This window comes from Olea europaea, unplaced genomic scaffold, assembly GCF_002742605.1.
Source record: "Olea europaea var. sylvestris unplaced genomic scaffold, O_europaea_v1 scaffold1412, whole genome shotgun sequence".
In the NCBI taxonomy this organism is placed as follows: domain Eukaryota; kingdom Viridiplantae; phylum Streptophyta; class Magnoliopsida; order Lamiales; family Oleaceae; genus Olea; species Olea europaea.
The window spans coordinates 116,066-134,828 of NW_019231648.1; the positions used below are offsets into that span (position 1 = coordinate 116,066).

At 33.0% G+C, this 18,763-nt stretch overlaps 2 protein-coding genes and 1 long non-coding RNA gene across 3 annotated transcripts; 1 reads left to right on the top strand and 2 right to left on the bottom strand.

The window, feature by feature from the left end:
- Positions 1-1,049: 1,049 nt before the first annotated feature.
- LOC111375746 lies at positions 1,050-2,629 on the top strand. The gene has a single exon (XM_022998613.1). It carries the CDS (start codon positions 1,979-1,981, stop codon positions 2,330-2,332), a length of 354 nt encoding a protein of 117 aa, XP_022854381.1. The 5' UTR covers positions 1,050-1,978; the 3' UTR covers positions 2,333-2,629.
- A 909-nt stretch (positions 2,630-3,538) lies between these two features.
- Positions 3,539-6,320, bottom strand: LOC111375756 (40S ribosomal protein S11). The gene is made up of 6 exons (XM_022998627.1): positions 6,170-6,320; positions 6,030-6,070; positions 5,833-5,933; positions 4,086-4,230; positions 3,910-3,999; positions 3,539-3,828 (listed from the first exon to the last, which is right to left on the bottom strand). Exons 1-6 carry the CDS (start codon positions 6,179-6,181, stop codon positions 3,738-3,740), a joined length of 480 nt encoding a protein of 159 aa, XP_022854395.1. The 5' UTR covers positions 6,182-6,320; the 3' UTR covers positions 3,539-3,737.
- A 6,117-nt stretch (positions 6,321-12,437) lies between these two features.
- LOC111375757 lies at positions 12,438-14,463 on the bottom strand. The gene is made up of 2 exons (XR_002699357.1): positions 14,262-14,463; positions 12,438-12,832 (listed from the first exon to the last, which is right to left on the bottom strand). It is a non-coding gene; the product is annotated as an uncharacterized LOC111375757 (long non-coding RNA).
- Between the last annotated feature and the right edge of the window lie 4,300 nt (positions 14,464-18,763).

An 18,763-nucleotide genomic window follows, 5' to 3' on the forward strand; every position in this document is an offset into this window, starting at 1 on the left:
TTTTCGTCTCCGTATATTCATTCTCTTTCTGGTTTCTCGTAATTTTAGATTTCGGCGTTTCAACTCGTAACAAGTAGTGTAGTGTGTAGTGAATAATGGAGAGTTGTCTTTTATCTTTTCAGTTAAATCAAGTTTCAATCCCTAATATTTCCTTGTTTGCATCTATATCTTAGAATAATTCTATCTAGATGAATTGTAACTGGCAGATTCAATGGAAGGATGTATAGATTCTAGAATAATGCTATTCCACTACATCCATCGATGGACAATGTATCATTGATCTTGCGGTGGAATTGACTATCATTATTCTTGATTCTAACATTCGAGTAGCTCTCTTGTTACACTACGAGAACTTCATAAGTTTAGGCACTCAAGTTTTAGAGGGTTACAATTAGCCTCAAAAAAACGAGTTTTTAAAAATAGGGACCAAATGTGGATTTAATATTGCAAGAGAGACCATGGTTGTGAAGTTCTACTACGAGTAAAAGACTAGCTCTATAGAGCTGCACAACTGGGAAAATTGTGGACTTGGAATGAAATAACTTTCATCATTTGTAGAAGGTGCTACAAAATCTAAAATCATAGATTCATATCGTCTTTTGAGCTTGAGAATATCAGTTTAATCATATATCTCCATTTGATCTCAAATTCGTCCTTTGGTAAAGCAATTTCCCCGGGATTTTTCCTCGAGTATAGGAAAACTTACAGAATTCATACAGGATTTTGAAATGGAAAAACTCCGTCCGTCTATATTTTATGTTTTTTTCTCATCTTTGAATGGTGTTTAGACACCTGTGTTTGTGAAGAATTTCTTGTGTAAAAATTCTGTATGTGTAGCATAACTCATTTCCATGGAGGACCTTTCTTTCTCTTTTTTTAATATGTACAAATTATATCATTTCTTGTTGTCTTTAGCTTGATCCTTTTTTTATTTTAATTTTTTCAACTGCATTATTTGAAGGTTTGAGACAGGTACGACGAAATGGAAGATGAGGGGTTGGAATTGGAGGGGGGAGAGAGGGGGACTGATATTGGTACAAGTTAAATATTTATAACTCGAGGAGAAGACTTTTAGAGCATTAATTAGGCGTATTCCATATTTAGTGCATGTCCGGTAGTAATTATGATAATTGAATTTTTTACCATTAAAGAGAAAAGTGGGTCCCATTTGTAAGTGAGAGATAAAATATTATGGTTAGAATAGTGAAATAATGATTAAAAATTTAATTTTTGGGTGAAAAATTGCTACCAAACAAGGCTCATTGATGGCTACCATAACCTTAAGCGTGTAACCTTAAGTGCATGCATATATTCGTAATTTGGCACAACCAAAAGCTCATAAGTAAACCCAAACATATGTGCTTAACATATCAACTTTTTAATATAAGTGCTTATTTCATATATAAGATAGCTCCACCTTTTAAAGGCTACTCAAACATGTTCTTAATCTTTTGTAATACGTTTTGATCGATCAACCTAAGATTTGTTTTTAATTTTTACCATCTTGTAGTAAATGAGCTTTTATTTTGAGATGCTTAGATCTCTAAATACATTACATCCAGACAATTCGGGTGACCGAGTTCATCTAAATTGGAAAGCTCCCTCCCTAGCAAAGCAAGTGGTAATGAATGAGAACCGAATTTATTTATTTTCCTTTTTTTTTTTTTATTAAAATTGATATCATCACGAAAATAAGTCGAGGTTAAGTCATTAAGAAGTGTCGTCATTCTCACACATTTTAAAGCACTCTAGGAGCATGTTTCGGAAGTATTTATAAACGTTTAAACTTATAAATAAAAATAGAAGTTACAAATGTTTTTTTTGGAGACTAGAGATCCAATTGACGGTTTTGCACAAATTGCTGCTGATCTCTTCTTAGTTACCTCATATCCCACAACAAAATTAATTAATTCATTAACCTATAATTATCTCATGCATGCAAGAACTAAAATTTCGAATTTTCCTCATTTGATTATCAATGGGTGACGAGCATGAAATGTCGAGTTTAAGGGAGAGGAGAAAGAAGTCTCCCATATGCCTTTCTTGTTTCTTCCAAAGAAACCATTCATTTGATGGCTCCTCTTCGTCGCCTTCAACTCCGAAGAAATCTCCTTCAGCGTGGATTCGATCGAAGGCTCATGATCTCCCCGAAATCAAACACAAATGCAGGAACCTTATATCACGCATGGGGCGACAGCGACGCCATTCTTCTGCTGATTTTAGCTATGATCCTCTGAGTTACTCCCTCAACTTCGATCATGATGATCATGCTTACGAGTTTTGCGGCAGCCACCTTCCGGAAATCCCGACCAAGAATGATATCAGTATTTGAATTAATTTGCTTGAAACTAGATACATAACCGCCGCAGATGAAACCACCTAGTGCCTTTGCCGTGGGTGGCCGAGGAGGAGGAGGCGCCTCCACGGAGTAACATGATGAAGCCAGAAGTGAAATTATTGCCTTCCCTAAGGAGTTGTTTCAGTAATTTTCTCTGTTCTATATCTGAATTAGAAAATATTGCATTGGGGAGTTGCATTTTTCTTTCCTTCATTATAGGATTTTACTTGTGAATATTAGTTTTATTTTAACTTAATATAGGATTTTACTAGTGAATGTTAATTTTATTCGAAGGTGTTATTTTTAGGATTTTACTTGTAAATAACCAAATATTCTCTATTGGGAATTGAGTGTTCAATTTCTCACCATTTTGTGAAGTTTTTATAGCTATTTTTTAGTATTTAATCTTCAATTATACACGTACTGATTAAACGTGTGAGCGGTATCAAAATCATACATAAATTCAAATTTATATCAAATTCACACAAGAATTTATAAATTTTGAAAGGTTCAAGTTTCAAAAATAACAGTTGGGTCCCCAACAGTCATTTTGGCATTTAAAAAAAAAGTAATTCTATAAATAATAGCCCTTTTAATTCACTACAATCTGTCGTCAAAAGGAGAAGAAGTTGACACGAACTAGCTTAAAAATTAAAGAAAAAATTATAATAAAACCGTGTTCTAAAGAGAGCATCAAGATCACATCAATTTCATTACAAGCAAGGGGAATTTCTTGCTTCGCACCAAACACAATATGTTTGGGGCTGCTTTCTAATACATTGCAAAACCAGACATTTTTAATTAAATATATGCACAAAACACAACAGAACATGGAGCACGCAAGGCAGCCATAAGAAATACAGAGAAGCTTCAGAGCCCGGGATTAAATCCCAGGTTTGGCTTGCCACCTCGGCCCTCGATCTTGCATCACATGGGGCCCGCCAAATTCAAATCAAGGGCCAAGGTGGAGCCAATCCCGGGATTTAATCTTGGGAGTTCCAGCATTTTTCTGAGAAATATCTATTTAGGATGGCAGACATGCTCTATATGCCATATATACATGTACTACCCATCAATCAGATGAAAGTAACCATACCAGAGATGCTATAATTGTATTATGGTCTGGACGGTCATCCATGTAAAACCAAGATATAAAAAGAAATATCAACCATCATGCCCATAAAAGAAGGGAGCATAAAATAGAGAACATCCAAATTAATAAGAGATTAATATAAATTAGATGGATTAAATTCAAAAGCTTGCTAATAGAGTATACAAATTGGGAACTTCAAAAAGAAATTAAGCCAGTGGGGCAAGTCAGGAGTGACAATCGACCAAATGAAAGAAGTAAAACAATCTTAAACCATCCTTCAAAACTCTTTAATCCAAATCACCAAACTTACATTCCTGTGAATGCCTTCTTGCCAAGACCAGATGAACCAGCTGGTATCACCTTAAGAACATTGAATCTAACTGTTTTTGATAAAGGCCTGCAAAGTGATTCAGATCATAAAATTAAATTCCAGAACAAAACCATAAAAAAGTTACATAAATAAGCTTTTATTCTGCACCTGCACTGGCCAATAATAACGTGGTCACCCTCTTTCACACGGAAGCATGGAGATAAGTGTGCCGGAATGTTCGAGTGCCTCTTCTCATATCTAGAAAATAATCAAATACTTAACAATAAGCATTTACACAACACAGACGAGATTTGCAACAATACTAAAAACTCATCACATCATACCTCTGGTACTTCTTAACCCAATGCAAGTAGTTCCGACGGACAATGATTGTTCTCATCATCTTGGCACTGTGGCATGTCCCAGCAAGAATACGGCCTCTGATGGACACATCACCAGTGAAGGGACATTTCTTGTCGATATATGTGCCTGAAGGAAGAGTAAAACACCTAGGCTCATCAGAAATTCATTAGCCCAAAAAATTAAGAATCTGCCAAAAGTTCACAAAACAGCAACGACAGTAACTGCTGACACTGTGGAACACACTTTCTTAACCTAGCATAAGGCTGGACTTTAAAATTTAACTGAATCAAATAAAATTAAATTAACAGAAATCATATTTATGTTTCTATTTTTTTTATTTTTATTTTTTTTCTCATAGTTCATATTGATGTTTCTATCAAGAAAAAATAAAATTAAGAAAGGTCATACTCCATGTGCACTACAAACCTATTCAGTACCTGCCACAGCCCCTAAATAATTTTAGACTGGAGACGTTCCTAAACCATTTTGGAAGTGAAACCCTACAATAAAACATTGTTTTCCAGCGAACTAGTAGCACGATTACTCTTCAAACCTCTGAAGCACAGATGCTGCCGGAGAGAATGTATCTGTGTCCGACAAGTATCGGACACCGATACGCCTCCAACTCATGTCGGAGTTCCTTACAGCGTGTCGCGACTGAGGAAATGTAGATGGTTTGAAGAAATAAGTAAGAAAATAGATGGGAGGAAGAAATGCATAAGTAACTAGTGAATACCTGGAAAAATGCAGACTTCGGTGACTGATGATTACAGGAGGAAGAAGTTTGGGAAGAAAAGAAAAGAACAAAGAAAAAGGAAATGAAGAGACGGAATTAATTGTTCCAATGGTCACTAAACTTAGGTTCATGTCTTTAATTGGACAATGAAGTTTAACATGTCAAGTTTTGGTTACTGAACTTAAGTACATATATTCGATTGTTCGTTGAAGTTTAAAATGTTGAGTTTAGACCACTGCACTTTGGAAAATGTTGTATATTACTCACTAGCATAAATGTTGAATTTTGAAAAATATCGAATTCACAGTAAGTAGCGTATAAAAAATTTTAAAATACTATGGTCAAAACTTGATTTAAACTTTAATGAACAGTCGAAGACATGAACCTAAGTTCAGTAATCAAAACTCGAGATTTTAAATTTCAGTAACAAGTCAAAGACTTGGACCAAAGTTGGAACAATTAACTCTGAAGAGACGTGCAAGAAAGATGAAAAGGCATTATATTTAATAAACCAATGTAATTTTTTAAATTGGTCGGCCCAATAATCTATACAATGTCTTTTGTTAGTTAAACTTTAATTTACATTTTTTGTCCAGATGTATCCTTTAACAAAGAGGTGGTCAAAATTTATGTAAATTAATATTTCTACCATTTTACCCCTGTCCGTGTCTGTGCTTCTTAGCTTCAAACAAAAGATTAACTAAGGAACTCACATTTAGTGAATCTATGAACTCCCAGCTTATATACATTTTGTTGAAATTGTGCCACAAGCTCACCAAGTTACCAATATGTAAATAAATTACACCTTGTACTAACAAAATGATTATATGCAATATTTCTATCAGATAAGCAGGCAATCACATAACCCCAGAACAATTTTTTGACTATCCAAATTTCAAAAGGTGTAACCTTTGGTGATAGGTTTCGTGCACATCTTATTTTTAATAACAATAAGATCATAAATTTGTATGAATAAACGGATAAATTTCCACCTTCAGTAGCCTCACGAGGAGTCTTGAACCCCAGCCCAATGCTTTTGAAGTATCGGTTGCCTCCCTTTCCTGGCCTCTTGCCCTTCCCCGTCTTCTTCGAGCTGCAAAACCTCAGCTTTACTCTCCAACCACACTTAACACACGGCAATAAAGTAGCAACATATCATTACTTCTAAAAAATGTACACAATCTCTTACCAAATAAACACATTGGGCTGTTTCAAGAACGCCTTCTCAGTCTGCAAATCAATTACAACTCAGATTCATTCAGATCACCACAAATTCCAGACACAAACGCAAGATACACAAACATTTAATATAATTTTAAATCTAAATACCTGTTCCGCCATGGTGTAGTAGTTCTAGAGTGTGTGCAGGTGTGTCTTCAAAATCTGATAAGGAGGCGAAAAACCCTGGCGCACAACAGCATTAGTAAAGAAGAAGAAAGGTAGATTTTTATATGGAAACCACGAAACCCTAAAATAGGCCTGTTTTGGATCAACCCGATCACCTATAAAGCCGAATAAGTCCATTAGGCCCGTTAAGACCTTAGAAGGATTACTTGATGTTGGCAAAAGTTGAAATGGAAATATGACAATTATCCATCACATCAAATTTTATATTTGACTTTTTATTTTTTGTGTGAGACTCAAAATGCTGTAACGATTATATTTTTTATATCTCATTTTTTGATTAATGTGGCTCAAACGGGACCCAAAATTCAAGTTTAAAATTTGTTTATACAAAAATTAAATAATAATTATACATTTTAATAATAATATAATAATAATTATTATTATTATTATAAAATTAAATTAATTTATATACCCATCCTACCTCAATTCAACCACCATATTTTACTCCCAAACCTTACCCGTTTTCTCATTTTCCTTCTCTCTATATTTCTTCATTATCTCTTCTTTCTCCATCACCGCCTCTAACGTCACTCTCTTCCCTCTTCCTCACACATGGACCGTCACCGCCAAAAACCATCACTCTTCTGCTCACAGCGACAACTACACAGCGGTACTGGATAGAGAAGTCGCTCTGTACGGTACAGAGAAGCTGCACAACGGCATTTTCAAATCGCAAATGTGCACGGCTGATTTGAGTGCTGCAACTGTGGCTTGAGATCGTGAGATGGCTAGACGGAGGTGTGGTGGTGATTTGATCGCTGCAATGGTTATTTTGAGATCGTGAGATGGCTAGACAATGGTGTGTTGGTGATTTTGAGATTGTGAAATTAACAGCGGTGATTTTGATATTATGGCGACAGTGGCGATGGTGGTGATGTTTGCTATGGGGGTGGGTATGGCTCTAGCTACTACATTAGATTTTTGGCTATGGTAAGCTTTTTTGGTGATGTTTGGGTGGCGATTTGGCTGGGTGATGGTGGATCTAACGCGACAATGTGGTGGTATTTTTATGTGATGTATTGATTTGTTCGAGGTGATGGTATTGCTGTTGAGAGGTGGTGGTGGTGCTGCTGGAAGTAGTAGTCACAAGCATTGGTTGTTGTCACGCATTATTTGGTTAATTGTGATAATTAAATTATTTTATTTGTGATAAAAAAAAACTATACGTGACCAAGGAAAAAGATAAATTCTGACTGAAAAATACTGTGTGACCTAATAAATTGTTAACTTATTTAAAAGTTGCAACTTATAATATTTGTGATCTGTGACTGATAAATAATTGCGACTTATAAAATTTTTATTTGTGATCGATGAACAAATTGTGATCTATAAAATTTTTAAATTGTGATAGCAAAATAATTTGTGACAAAAAAAATTCTGATTTGTGACCGAAAAATAATATGACTAATTAAGTCGTTAATCTGTGACCAAATTGTATAGATATGTGACTTTAATTTATTTGATTAACAAACTATATAATTAATTCATTCATAAATAAATTTTAATAAATATTTGATTTTTGAACTTTGAAACCTTTATTCTTAGTTTTGAAATTGGTAATACTAATCCTCTTAATGATAGAATGACATGATATTATGAAACCAATTATATAAAGTTTAATATACACGTAGCAAAGTCCATAAGTTGATCGAAAAGCTTGAGATGACGAGGATGACAAGCTCAAGTCTAATGGTCTATATAAAAAGGTGAAGGTCTAGTGAGAAAGGCCAAACTGATGGATCTCTCCACAATACGAAGTATGAATTTCAGCAATACATCTTTATTTTTGTAACGCCCCGAATTCTAATAACCCGAAACGGTACGAAATATGAATATATCTTGAAATAAACTGTTTTAATATAACGAGAAATTCTGTAAAATATTGAATAACATTTAATCAAAAGATAAATTTAAATATGCGGAACGTTTGAAAACATATCATTCATCCAAAAATTATTAGAACAGTTAAAACTAATTGAAAATTTATAATGCACTCACAATTGGGTCAAAAATGAATAACCCATTATTAGTTCTAGTGTTTTTGAAAATTAAAATACTTCATGACGAGGATCCGTTGGTCCAATAGCAAATCTATCCACCGCCGTCCAGCATACTAATTATTACCTGAAAATTGTAAATAAGGGGATGAGTATAACGAATTATACTCAATGAGATACTTGCTACTCCATATTCAAGTCAAACATGAAATTACAAATAAATTATCTTACCAACATAATATGAGAATTATCACACCATGACAAATGATAATTCTAGCAAGTGCTGCAAAATAACGTGAAAGCTAAATTGTGCCTTGAAAATAACGTGAAGGCTAAATTGTGCCTTAAAATGTATCATGATTTCTCCCGAAGGAGCCTGAATTGAAGTAATTAAATTCATAATAACGTATTTGAAAAGATTTGGAAAAACCACTAATAGCACTGAGTATCTCACCTTTTGAAGATGAAAGTGGAGAATAAAATTGCAGAAATGTGATTGCAATTCCAAAGCCTTAAAAAATCTAAGTAATGTAGAGGAATATTTTAAAGAGGGAGAGGTAATGGACGTGTAGTAGAATGTGGTTTTAGTCCTCTATTTATACTGTTGAAGTCGGGTAATCACGTGGGGGAAGTGGAATTTCAGCCATATTTAAATTCGTATTTCATGCAATCTTCTGAGAAATTGATTTATAATTCCCAATTGATATAGTATGACTGGAGATTAATTATTGATTTTCTGCCAATTTCTATATCAATTACAATTACAACAAGGAAATGATAGGTATTACACTGCATGACTTTTACACGTGGACGGGGAAAACAATTCTACCTCCTATTTGCATAATTTATTCTAATACAAACATCTTAAATTGTCAATCTCCTAATGGCCGAAAATTATAAAATGTATGCTTATTAATTAAATTAGAATTTCAGTCCAATCTTCCCAAAATTTGTTCCAATTAGGGGACACAATGATTACTAATTATATGGACACGTGAAAGTTGTAATGAAATGCATGGGTTACTCATGTACTAAAGTCTAACATCAAATAATTCAAATTCCTTTGATGTGCATTTAACTAAATTTGTAAGCAGGAATTACGTTTTAATTGATTACCTCTTAATTAAAAATGTATAATTATTAATACTTAATATAAAGACTTTGTTTAACCAAAACTTAAAATTCTAATTTACTTAGCTAAACTAGTGATGGCAGTCAACTGGCGAAAAATCTAATCCTTTAAAACTCTTATAACAACAATATTCTTTAGACGGCTAAAACTCGGGTTTAACTTGACCAAATTAAATTTTTCTTGAGTCCATAATTCGCCATTTATTATGAACTTCAAAATGAACCCAATATTGGTAGAGTAATTCTAACTCCTTCAATAGTTAACTATTTGGCCCATTTAATAAAGTATAAAATAATTTGATATTTTTTTTTTTTTCAATTTGGTCGCTCAACTAATAAGATAACTATAGAGATAATCAATTAACTTGCATAAGAACTTAACCAAACATTGCATTCCTATTAAATGACAAATAAAAATATATTCGAATTTAAGTTAAAAATTCGGGATTTTACAATTTTATTCAAATTTTCAGTTATATAATATATTATTCTGTCTAAATTCTCATAATTTGATCGAAAAGTGTCATGTCATTTATTGTTATCAACAAATTCTCTACTTTTATTCGTGGTAAATGGAAGGGAGAGACGACACTACATTTACACAAAAGAGCTTATGCCAAAAGCAGCGGAAGGACTTGAATGTGATGAGCATACATAAGAGAAAACAGATATTCTTTTCTTAGATTCGTTTATTTACTTCTCCCATGAATTAGAGTTTGGTTCATTTTTCAACTATCTTGCCTTTATACTCAAATTTTAAATGCTGGAGGCAGTTGCAAAGCCTACGAAATGTAACATTTTGTGGTTCGATCACCCTCAGTGTATAGAGCCATATCAACTCTCTATGCAAAATGTTTCACAATGGGAGATTTCACACCTCTATCTTTCATGTACACTGGAAAATGACCCTTCCTCGTATCCTCGTATAATGTAGAGACTAGGATGACCTAAAAGAGAAGTATGAATGTCCAATATAGCCCTAAAAAGTTTTGGTAGCATAATCCAACACATTTATGATAATCACTTGTGTGATCATTTAGTTTCATTTAAAAGAAATTGCTTAGTTTATTGGACCTTTGTTCAAAGACTACACAAAACTTATAGTCGAGTAGATGGATGTAAATTATTGCACGTTTGGCAGCTGTTCATAATTTATTTATTATTGAGCGAATCACTTTCATTCACATATTTTGTGGAACCTACAACTATTATATACTTATTTATTATTTTATTTCTATATATTTATAATTTAAATAGATTATAAACAGAACAATCGAGTTAGTTTAAAAGGTACAACAGTATAAGTTATGCATCAGGTGGGATTTGGAAACTTGATATACGTGCTCAACAAGAATTTGTAACTACTACGAGAGTAGTTTTTTATTTGTTGGGGAATGGGATATTCAAGAATTCTCATTTGGGCAGTTGATCAATTCATGCATATATTTTGATCTATTGGGAAGAAAAAAATACTCTTTATCTCATACTACCTCTTGATACATAACCAATTTTTTTTTTTTTTTAAGGAAAATTTAAAGACGATAATTCTGATGCTGCTGAACTTGTAAATATTTCCATTTTCCTCTTTTTGAATAATAATATTTCTAATAATCTATTACTCTAATGAGTTTTTCTTCTTTTAATCTCACTATTTTTGTTTAACAGTTTGTTGCTTCGAGATCCCCATGTTTGGTATTTAATATTAAACTTTATTGGATAATACAATATACAAGATCTTAACTTTTTTTCCTCCTTTCTTAGCATTGTATAGATTGTTGAATTTGTATTACCTAAAATGCCATATAAGGGAAGAATGGAAGAACTTTTGATGTAGGTTATTGAGTAAATTTAACCAATAATCACTGAACTTTACATTTGATTACTACTTGCTCACTCATCTTTCACATATTACTGAATGCTCACTTATCTTTTCATATAATTACTCATTCATCACCCGTCTCTTCAAATAATTGGGCGACTTTTACGGCAAATTTTCGACAACTTCCGACCACAAAGAATGTCGAATTTTGATACCGTTGGAAAGCCCACGATGTCCTCTTCAATTACCACCCAAAATCTCATTATAACTCCAAGGGATTCGATCGAAAAATTGCCTTAAAAGTCGCCCAAAAATTTTGAAAATCTGCCAAGATTTTCAAAATTTTTGGGCGACTTTTAAAGCAATTTTCGATCATCAAAACTATCTAATTTTGATACCATTGGAAAGCCCACAATGTCCTCTTCAATTACCACCCAAAATTTCCCGATAACTCCAAAGGATTCGGTCCGAATAAACCCACAAAATCAGCATCTTGAAAATGCGAAAATCTGGACAAAGTTCGGGATGTTGACTTTGTGAGTTTATTCCGACCGAATCCTTTGGAGTTATCGGGAAATTTTGGGTGGTAATTGAAGAGGACATTGTGGGCTTTCCAATGGTATCAAAATTAGATAGTTTTGATGGTCGAAAGTTGCCGAAAAATTGCCTTAAAAGTCGCCCAAAAAATCTGAAAATCTTGGCAGATTTTCAAAATTTTTGGGCGACTTTTAAGGCAATTTTTCGATCGAATCCCTTGGAGTTATACTGAGATTTTGGGTGGTAATTGAAGAGGACATCGTGGGCTTTCCAACGGTATCAAAATTCGACATTCTTTGTGTACGGAAGTTGTCGAAAATTTGCCGTAAAAGTCGCCCAATTATTTGAAGAGACGAGTGATGAATGAGTAATTATATGAAAAGATGAGATTTTGGGTGGTAATTGAAGAGGACATCGTGGGCTTTCCAACGGTATCAAAATTCGACATTCTTTGTGTTCGGAAGTTGTCGAAAATTTGCCGTAAAAGTCGCCCAATTATTTGAAGAGACGAGTGATGAATGAGTAATTATATGAAAAGATGAGTGAGCATTCAGTAATATGTGAAAGATGAATGAGCAAGTAGTAATCAAGTGTAAAGTTCAGTGATTATTGGTTAAATTTACTCGTAGGTTATTATACATAGAGTGAAACCGTAGGATTTTATCAAGTTTAAAGCATCTTTTAACATAATTATGTGATAAAATAATAAAAAAAAAGTTCATTTCTTCTATTATTTACTATCGTACAGTACTAATAGTTTTTCTAATAAACGTGTCATCTATTATTTCAACCAAATGGATTAATCCTCCCGTCTCTAACCATTGACCACCTTACCTATTAGTGAACATTCTTTCCATTTGTAAAGCAGGAGAGTTCCACACGGAGTATCGGAAGTTCGAATCCCCACGACAGCTGGAAGGTAGCATTTATGTTGGAAGACAGTTGTCCTGTGGAGACAAAATTATTGTACGCTTTGTCGGCCCTCCGAGGTCCTGTCCGCAAGTCATAAAGAGAGGTCAACCGCATCCCGAATGTCCGGTCCAAGTGTGTATAAGCTGTGTCTGCATCCGGATTTACCCGGGTGACGAACTGGGGGGCAGGCTGCCACTCCTCAGGATTAATCATGCGAAATTTGGATACCAGAATTATAAAAAAAAATAATAATAATAAAATAAAAAAGAGAACATTCTTTCCACTTGTTTATTTGGTCAAATTGATTTTAGGAAGGTCTAACCTCTATTTAGTCCTTTTTTGTACCTTAAAAAGTTACAGAAAAGACCAGTTAAATTTCGTTTCCATGGCTTTTGTATAGATGAGAAGATGACTAGATTGTGAAAGTTTATGCATCTACTAAATTTTCACTGAGTCTAAGCCCCATTATCATATCCTTGCTCAATCGGAAATTTTTCAAAAAGCAGGTTGGGAACAGATAGGGGCAATATTTTTCAATTTTCAAATACAATTAAATTTGAAAATACAAAAATAAAGCACATTAAAAAGATTTGGGGAACTAGACTCCCATGCCGTCCTAGCCCCGCTTACCATTTGGGTCAGGATTTCCTGCTTTATGCGGGATCAAGAATTTCCCTAACCAATCATGAATAGCCTTGTTGTTTCAGTTCTAGAATGTTATAAGACTCGAAACTTTTAATTAGAAGGCCTAGAAAACTGTGCACAATATTCTATGGTTAAAAAAAAAAGGTTAAACCCTAACCTTAAGGGTCCCCCACCACCCCTGCCCTGGAGCATCGTGAGGGAGGTAAATCGCAGGTTATGCCTCCAAGGGTGGAAGACTGCTTGTACACTTGCACTTACCCAAGAGCCAAATCCATATTTCAGGATTCGAACTCTTGACGCAGCAGCCTCACGCAAAGTTGGATTTCTCCACCCTCCCCTTTTACCACTTGGAGATGTGCCCTGGGGGCATTCTATGGTTGAATGATGTATATGAGATGGTGGAAGTGTAACCATTGCTTCAAGAAAAAAAAGTGTACTCTATAGGTTCAAATCTGGTCCTTGGATTAGATATGTCTCACACGTTGATTTCGAATGTATAGGCCTATATATACATGCTTTATTCGTCCTAAAACACCAATTTTTCTTTATTTTTTGAGAAATCAAGTCACTGCATCATGTGTTTAGTTGAAGAAAAAAGTGTACATTTGCTATTAACAATTGAACTAATTTTGTGCAGATATCCCAGTTTGAAGCAAACAAAAATGAAATAATGAAAAAAACATGGAATAATTTTTACTGTTCAAGGAGAAGCCCTCTAAACCAGACATCCTTTTTTTTATTCAAGAAATTACAGATGACATTCAAGTTATTTAGGAATTTTTTAACCAAGCTCTGTTTTTTCTCAACATGCTTCCACAATTAAGATTAAATTGCATATAAATAAACCATGCAGAAACGAAACTAAAACATTTAAAACTACATTGGGAATGTTCTATTTCATAAAGCAACTGAACAAAAAATAAAATAAAATAAAAAGAAGGAATTAAACAATTCAAATAATAAAATTCCTTACCTATTTATATGCGTAAATGAATGTGTGGAGTACTCTAAACAAGATGGGGTGCCAAAGTATGTGCAAGAGAAAATCAAGTACGAGTTGGAGAAGAAAATGAAAAACCCTAGAAGGAGAAGGGAGTCAATGGAGAATAAGATGGGTGGCGGTGGTGGGTTCGGGGTTGTTAAGAAAGATGAAGTGGGCGACGTGGGAGGCAATTTTTTCTGTTTCTTTAAATTATTTGAAAAAAAATGTAAATTTACCACTGTATCCTTTTTTAAATTGGTCAAAGCATGTTCAAAATCAACATTTCTAATCAATTAACGGTCAAACAAATAGAATCCCTTCATTTGTCCTTGCTTAGTTATGAAATGAAAGGTTCGAGACCTTGGTTGGCACAATTCAAATATTTGAATAAAGTCTACAAAAAAAAAAAAAATTTGAAAGGTTTAGGATCGCAACTACAGGTATCCCTATTTTAATTACATATTTCACGATTAGCTAAAAATCAAATGTTTAGCAGATTTTAATATTTGATGAAATGTGTTATTGAAAAATTTATAAAAATTGTAGATTTCATGCAATCAAAAATGACTTCGATGAAAAAGATGAATTTTTTAGATTACAATGACAACCCCCACCCCCTCTTTTTTAGCATTATACATCATTGTTGAATTTGTATTATCAAACACGTCATAAATGGGAAGAATTTAAGAACTTTTGATGTAAATTATTATACATAGATTGAAACCATAGAATTTTATCTAGTTTAAGCTCTTGTTTGAGCCCATTTTTCTAAAAGTTCATTTTTTAAAACTCATTTTCAACAACACATTCTCAATATAATAATATTACATGCAAATCCCAAAATTTTTCCTTCGTTTTTAACCACACATTTTTCATCAATCTATTATTTCAAAAGGCATTCTTTCAAGCTTTTTCCAAAATGGGGCTCAAACAATAGCTAAAGCTCAAGGGAGAATTCACGAGCTCGAGTGAACACAGGCGGTCATTGACTGTCTGCCGACAATGGTTGCAATAAAAATCAAATATATCTATTATTATATTAACGTTATATTTGATTACAACATTCATCAAATGCTAAAGTGGTAAGGCATTCCAAAATTTTACAGAGGAGCGTGGTTTGAAATATTCAATTGCACCAGTTTCACTATCTGTTCGAATCTTTTCAAAATTTGAACATATATATTTATGTTCATTTATTGTTAACACCCACCAAATGCCATAGTGGTCAAACTTTCGTCGATTCCAAAGGAAACCATAGTTCGAATTTTTCCCCATTGCATTGGTTTTAATAACAATATTTCAAAAATGATAAAAAAATATTAAATTAAAATAATTAAATTAAGAATTGTTCTAGTAAATAGTCAAACACTGGACGTTTGGCTTACAAAACGGATCCTTTACAGATGAAATTACTAGATACATATTGAAAACAACATGCATTAACACCAAAAAAAATAATACCAACAGATCCAGAGCAAGCGATCTCGGTTGCTTGTTGAGTGTTGAATCTGCTGTCGCTAAAGCATCTATTAACATATTTTTCTATTAAGTGCTGAATCAAACGTGACAAAATAATAATGAAAGTTCATTTATTTTTATCATTCACTGTTGTGAAGCACTAAAAAAATTCTCCTAGCAAATCATACATTATTTCAAAAAATGGGGTTAGTCTTTCCTTAGTTCCTAACCATTAATTGTCTTACCTTTTAGTCAACCGTCTTTTTATTTATTTAGCCATTGTTTGAGTCACATTCTAAGTGAAAGAATGTATTTTTAAATAGTGGTTGATGGAGACTATGTGATTGAAAATTAAGGAAAAGTTTTAAATTTGCGTGTCATATTATTTTCTTGAATAATGTGTGATTGAAAACGAATATAGAAAAAATGATTTTTTGAAAAAATGGGGCTCAAACAAGGGCTTATTTGGTCAAGATGATATTCAGAAGGTCTAAAATCCCTTTAGTCATTTTCGTACCTTTAAGTTGTAACAGCAAAGGTTTGTGGTTAAGCCCCTGTTTGATCCCTATTACCTGAAAAAGAAAATGGGGGAATAGTATTTTTTAGAAAAATAAGTGGTTGAAAAAGAATGAAAAGTTTTCGATTTACGGGTAATATTATTTTATGAAAGATTGTGTGATTGAAAATAGGAGAGAGAAAAATGTAATGTAATGTAATTTAATTTAACGGGGATCAAACAGGGGCTAAATTCCATTTCCACGACTTTTGTATAGAATAATCAAAGTTGAACGTGCACATTATTCTAAAATACTTTATAAGTGATGTAAAAGAAATATTTGGTACCAATTTGTTGGCAAATTTGATGAGTGTCACACGAATTAAAGAAAATAACATTTAGCATAATAACTTAAGAGAAGAAAATTTTACTCTCAAAACTCAATTTCTATGGTTCAAATTTTTGTAATAATGAAATGCTATAAATGAGCAATCATTATATATTACATTTGATATATAAAAATTAATTATTAATACATAAATGTAAACACCCATGAAAATTTCTAGATATATGAATATAAATAAATTCATTTATAATAATTTTGGACTCATGTAATTCAAGATTCATTAAGTGAAAATTCATTGAATCTAGGTTGATATGAATGTAATTAATTGAGAATTAATAACACAAATTTTATAAATGATAATAATTATGTAGTATTTATTACATATAGAAAAACGAACAGTAAGATATAATTGTATTGTATGAGGGTTAAAATCGTCTAAAAAATAATTCTTCCTCGATGTGATATTTTAATATATTATAGATATAGATTATAGATGTGAAAATGAGTAAATTGTGAAGGTTTATGCGAGCGGGAAATTGTCCTCAAGTGTAAATTAAGCGATGCCAACCCCAGAATTAGATCACCCCAAGGCAAAGTTGTTAGATTTTGGTGGATGAGTAAATCATTGTAGATGTAAAAAAGATTGTTATATATATATATATATATATTCATCATTCAATTTAAATTGTCGTTAAGTCTCTAAAAAATTTTGAATAAATTAAGCCTCTGTTTGGGCCTATTATAATGTAAAGTGGAAATTATATCCTACGCTATTTTTAAATATCATTATTCTAAAAACAGGGAGGAGGTTTCATTATTCACAAATCAGATATTTCATATTTAAATATTAAATATATAATTTTCATCCTAAATCTTAATTAATTTTCATACCCACCTCTTTTTTCTTTCCAAATCCTAAAACCATTTCCACCATTTTCTACTTTCCTTCATCTTCTCTCGTCTTATTCTCTACCAGCCACTTACGATGCCGTCATCTCTTCCGATGACGTTGCTCTCCTACCTCACACTATCGCTGCTATGTCACACAAAGCAACATGGTAGGAACGACAATAGAGCCTTTGTGTATGGAGGTGCAACAGCTGCGGCGATCTGAACAGTCTAGCCATGAGCAGAGACAGAGGGAGAGGGGGGGCTGGGGTGGGCTGTAGCCCAGCCCCAGCCCAATAGCTAATTGACTTGTAAAAAATGAAAAATTCAGTCCAAATTATTGGTGAAATAAAGAAGAATAAAAATTTAGCCTAGTCTATAAATTAATTTTTAGCACAATTAACTTCATTCCCAACCTAAATCCAATGTTCAATTATTTAAGGGAGTGTTTGAGCCACATTATTTTGGTAATAATGCATTCTTGAATAGTGTATTGATGGGAAATGTATAGTTAAAAAATAAGAAAAATATTTTGATTTGCGTGTAATATTATTTTATTGAAAAGTGTGTGGTTGAAATGATATCAAATCACTGTTTAAAAATACATTTTTTAGAATAATGTGGCTCAAACAAGCCCTAAATTTAAATAGTTCATTTATAATCAAATTAATTTATTATATTAGAAATAATTTTTATTGATTAAAGTAAAGATAAATAACTTATTGTAGCATGTCACATGTTTGACTAAGCTTAAAAGTAATTAATTTTTTCTAACTTATTTTTTCATATATTGTTTATTTATACTTGTGATTTAAAAATTTATTTATTTCAACCACGAAATGGAAATATGCTTTATATTTACTTTTATCATTTAAAAATATATTTGTTAGAATTTTGTCATAGATGTTTAAAAATATATCTTAATCCATTTTGTCATTAGCGTGAAGAGTGTAACCTTTTAAACTAAATCTCGAGTAGCAAAGAGCATTTATTAAAAAATTTAATTTTCAGCTCACCCTAACATATCTTCCTGGCTCTGCCCTTGGCCATGAGGGTGACGCCTCTGAGCGCTACATTGAGGTGAAGCTTCATGTGTGCAGAGGCGCAGTAGTTACAGCGATCTATATCAATCCAACCTCATAGGGCCTCGACCTCTTGGGGATCTATACCAAATCTCGATTTGTGGTGTTTCTCCGACGATTTGTGGTGCTCGATGGTTCGCGATCGTTTTCAGCGGCAATGGTAGTGCAATGCGATGATGGTGTGTCTATGCTCTGTGTCGCGATTTGGCGATGGTTTTTATTG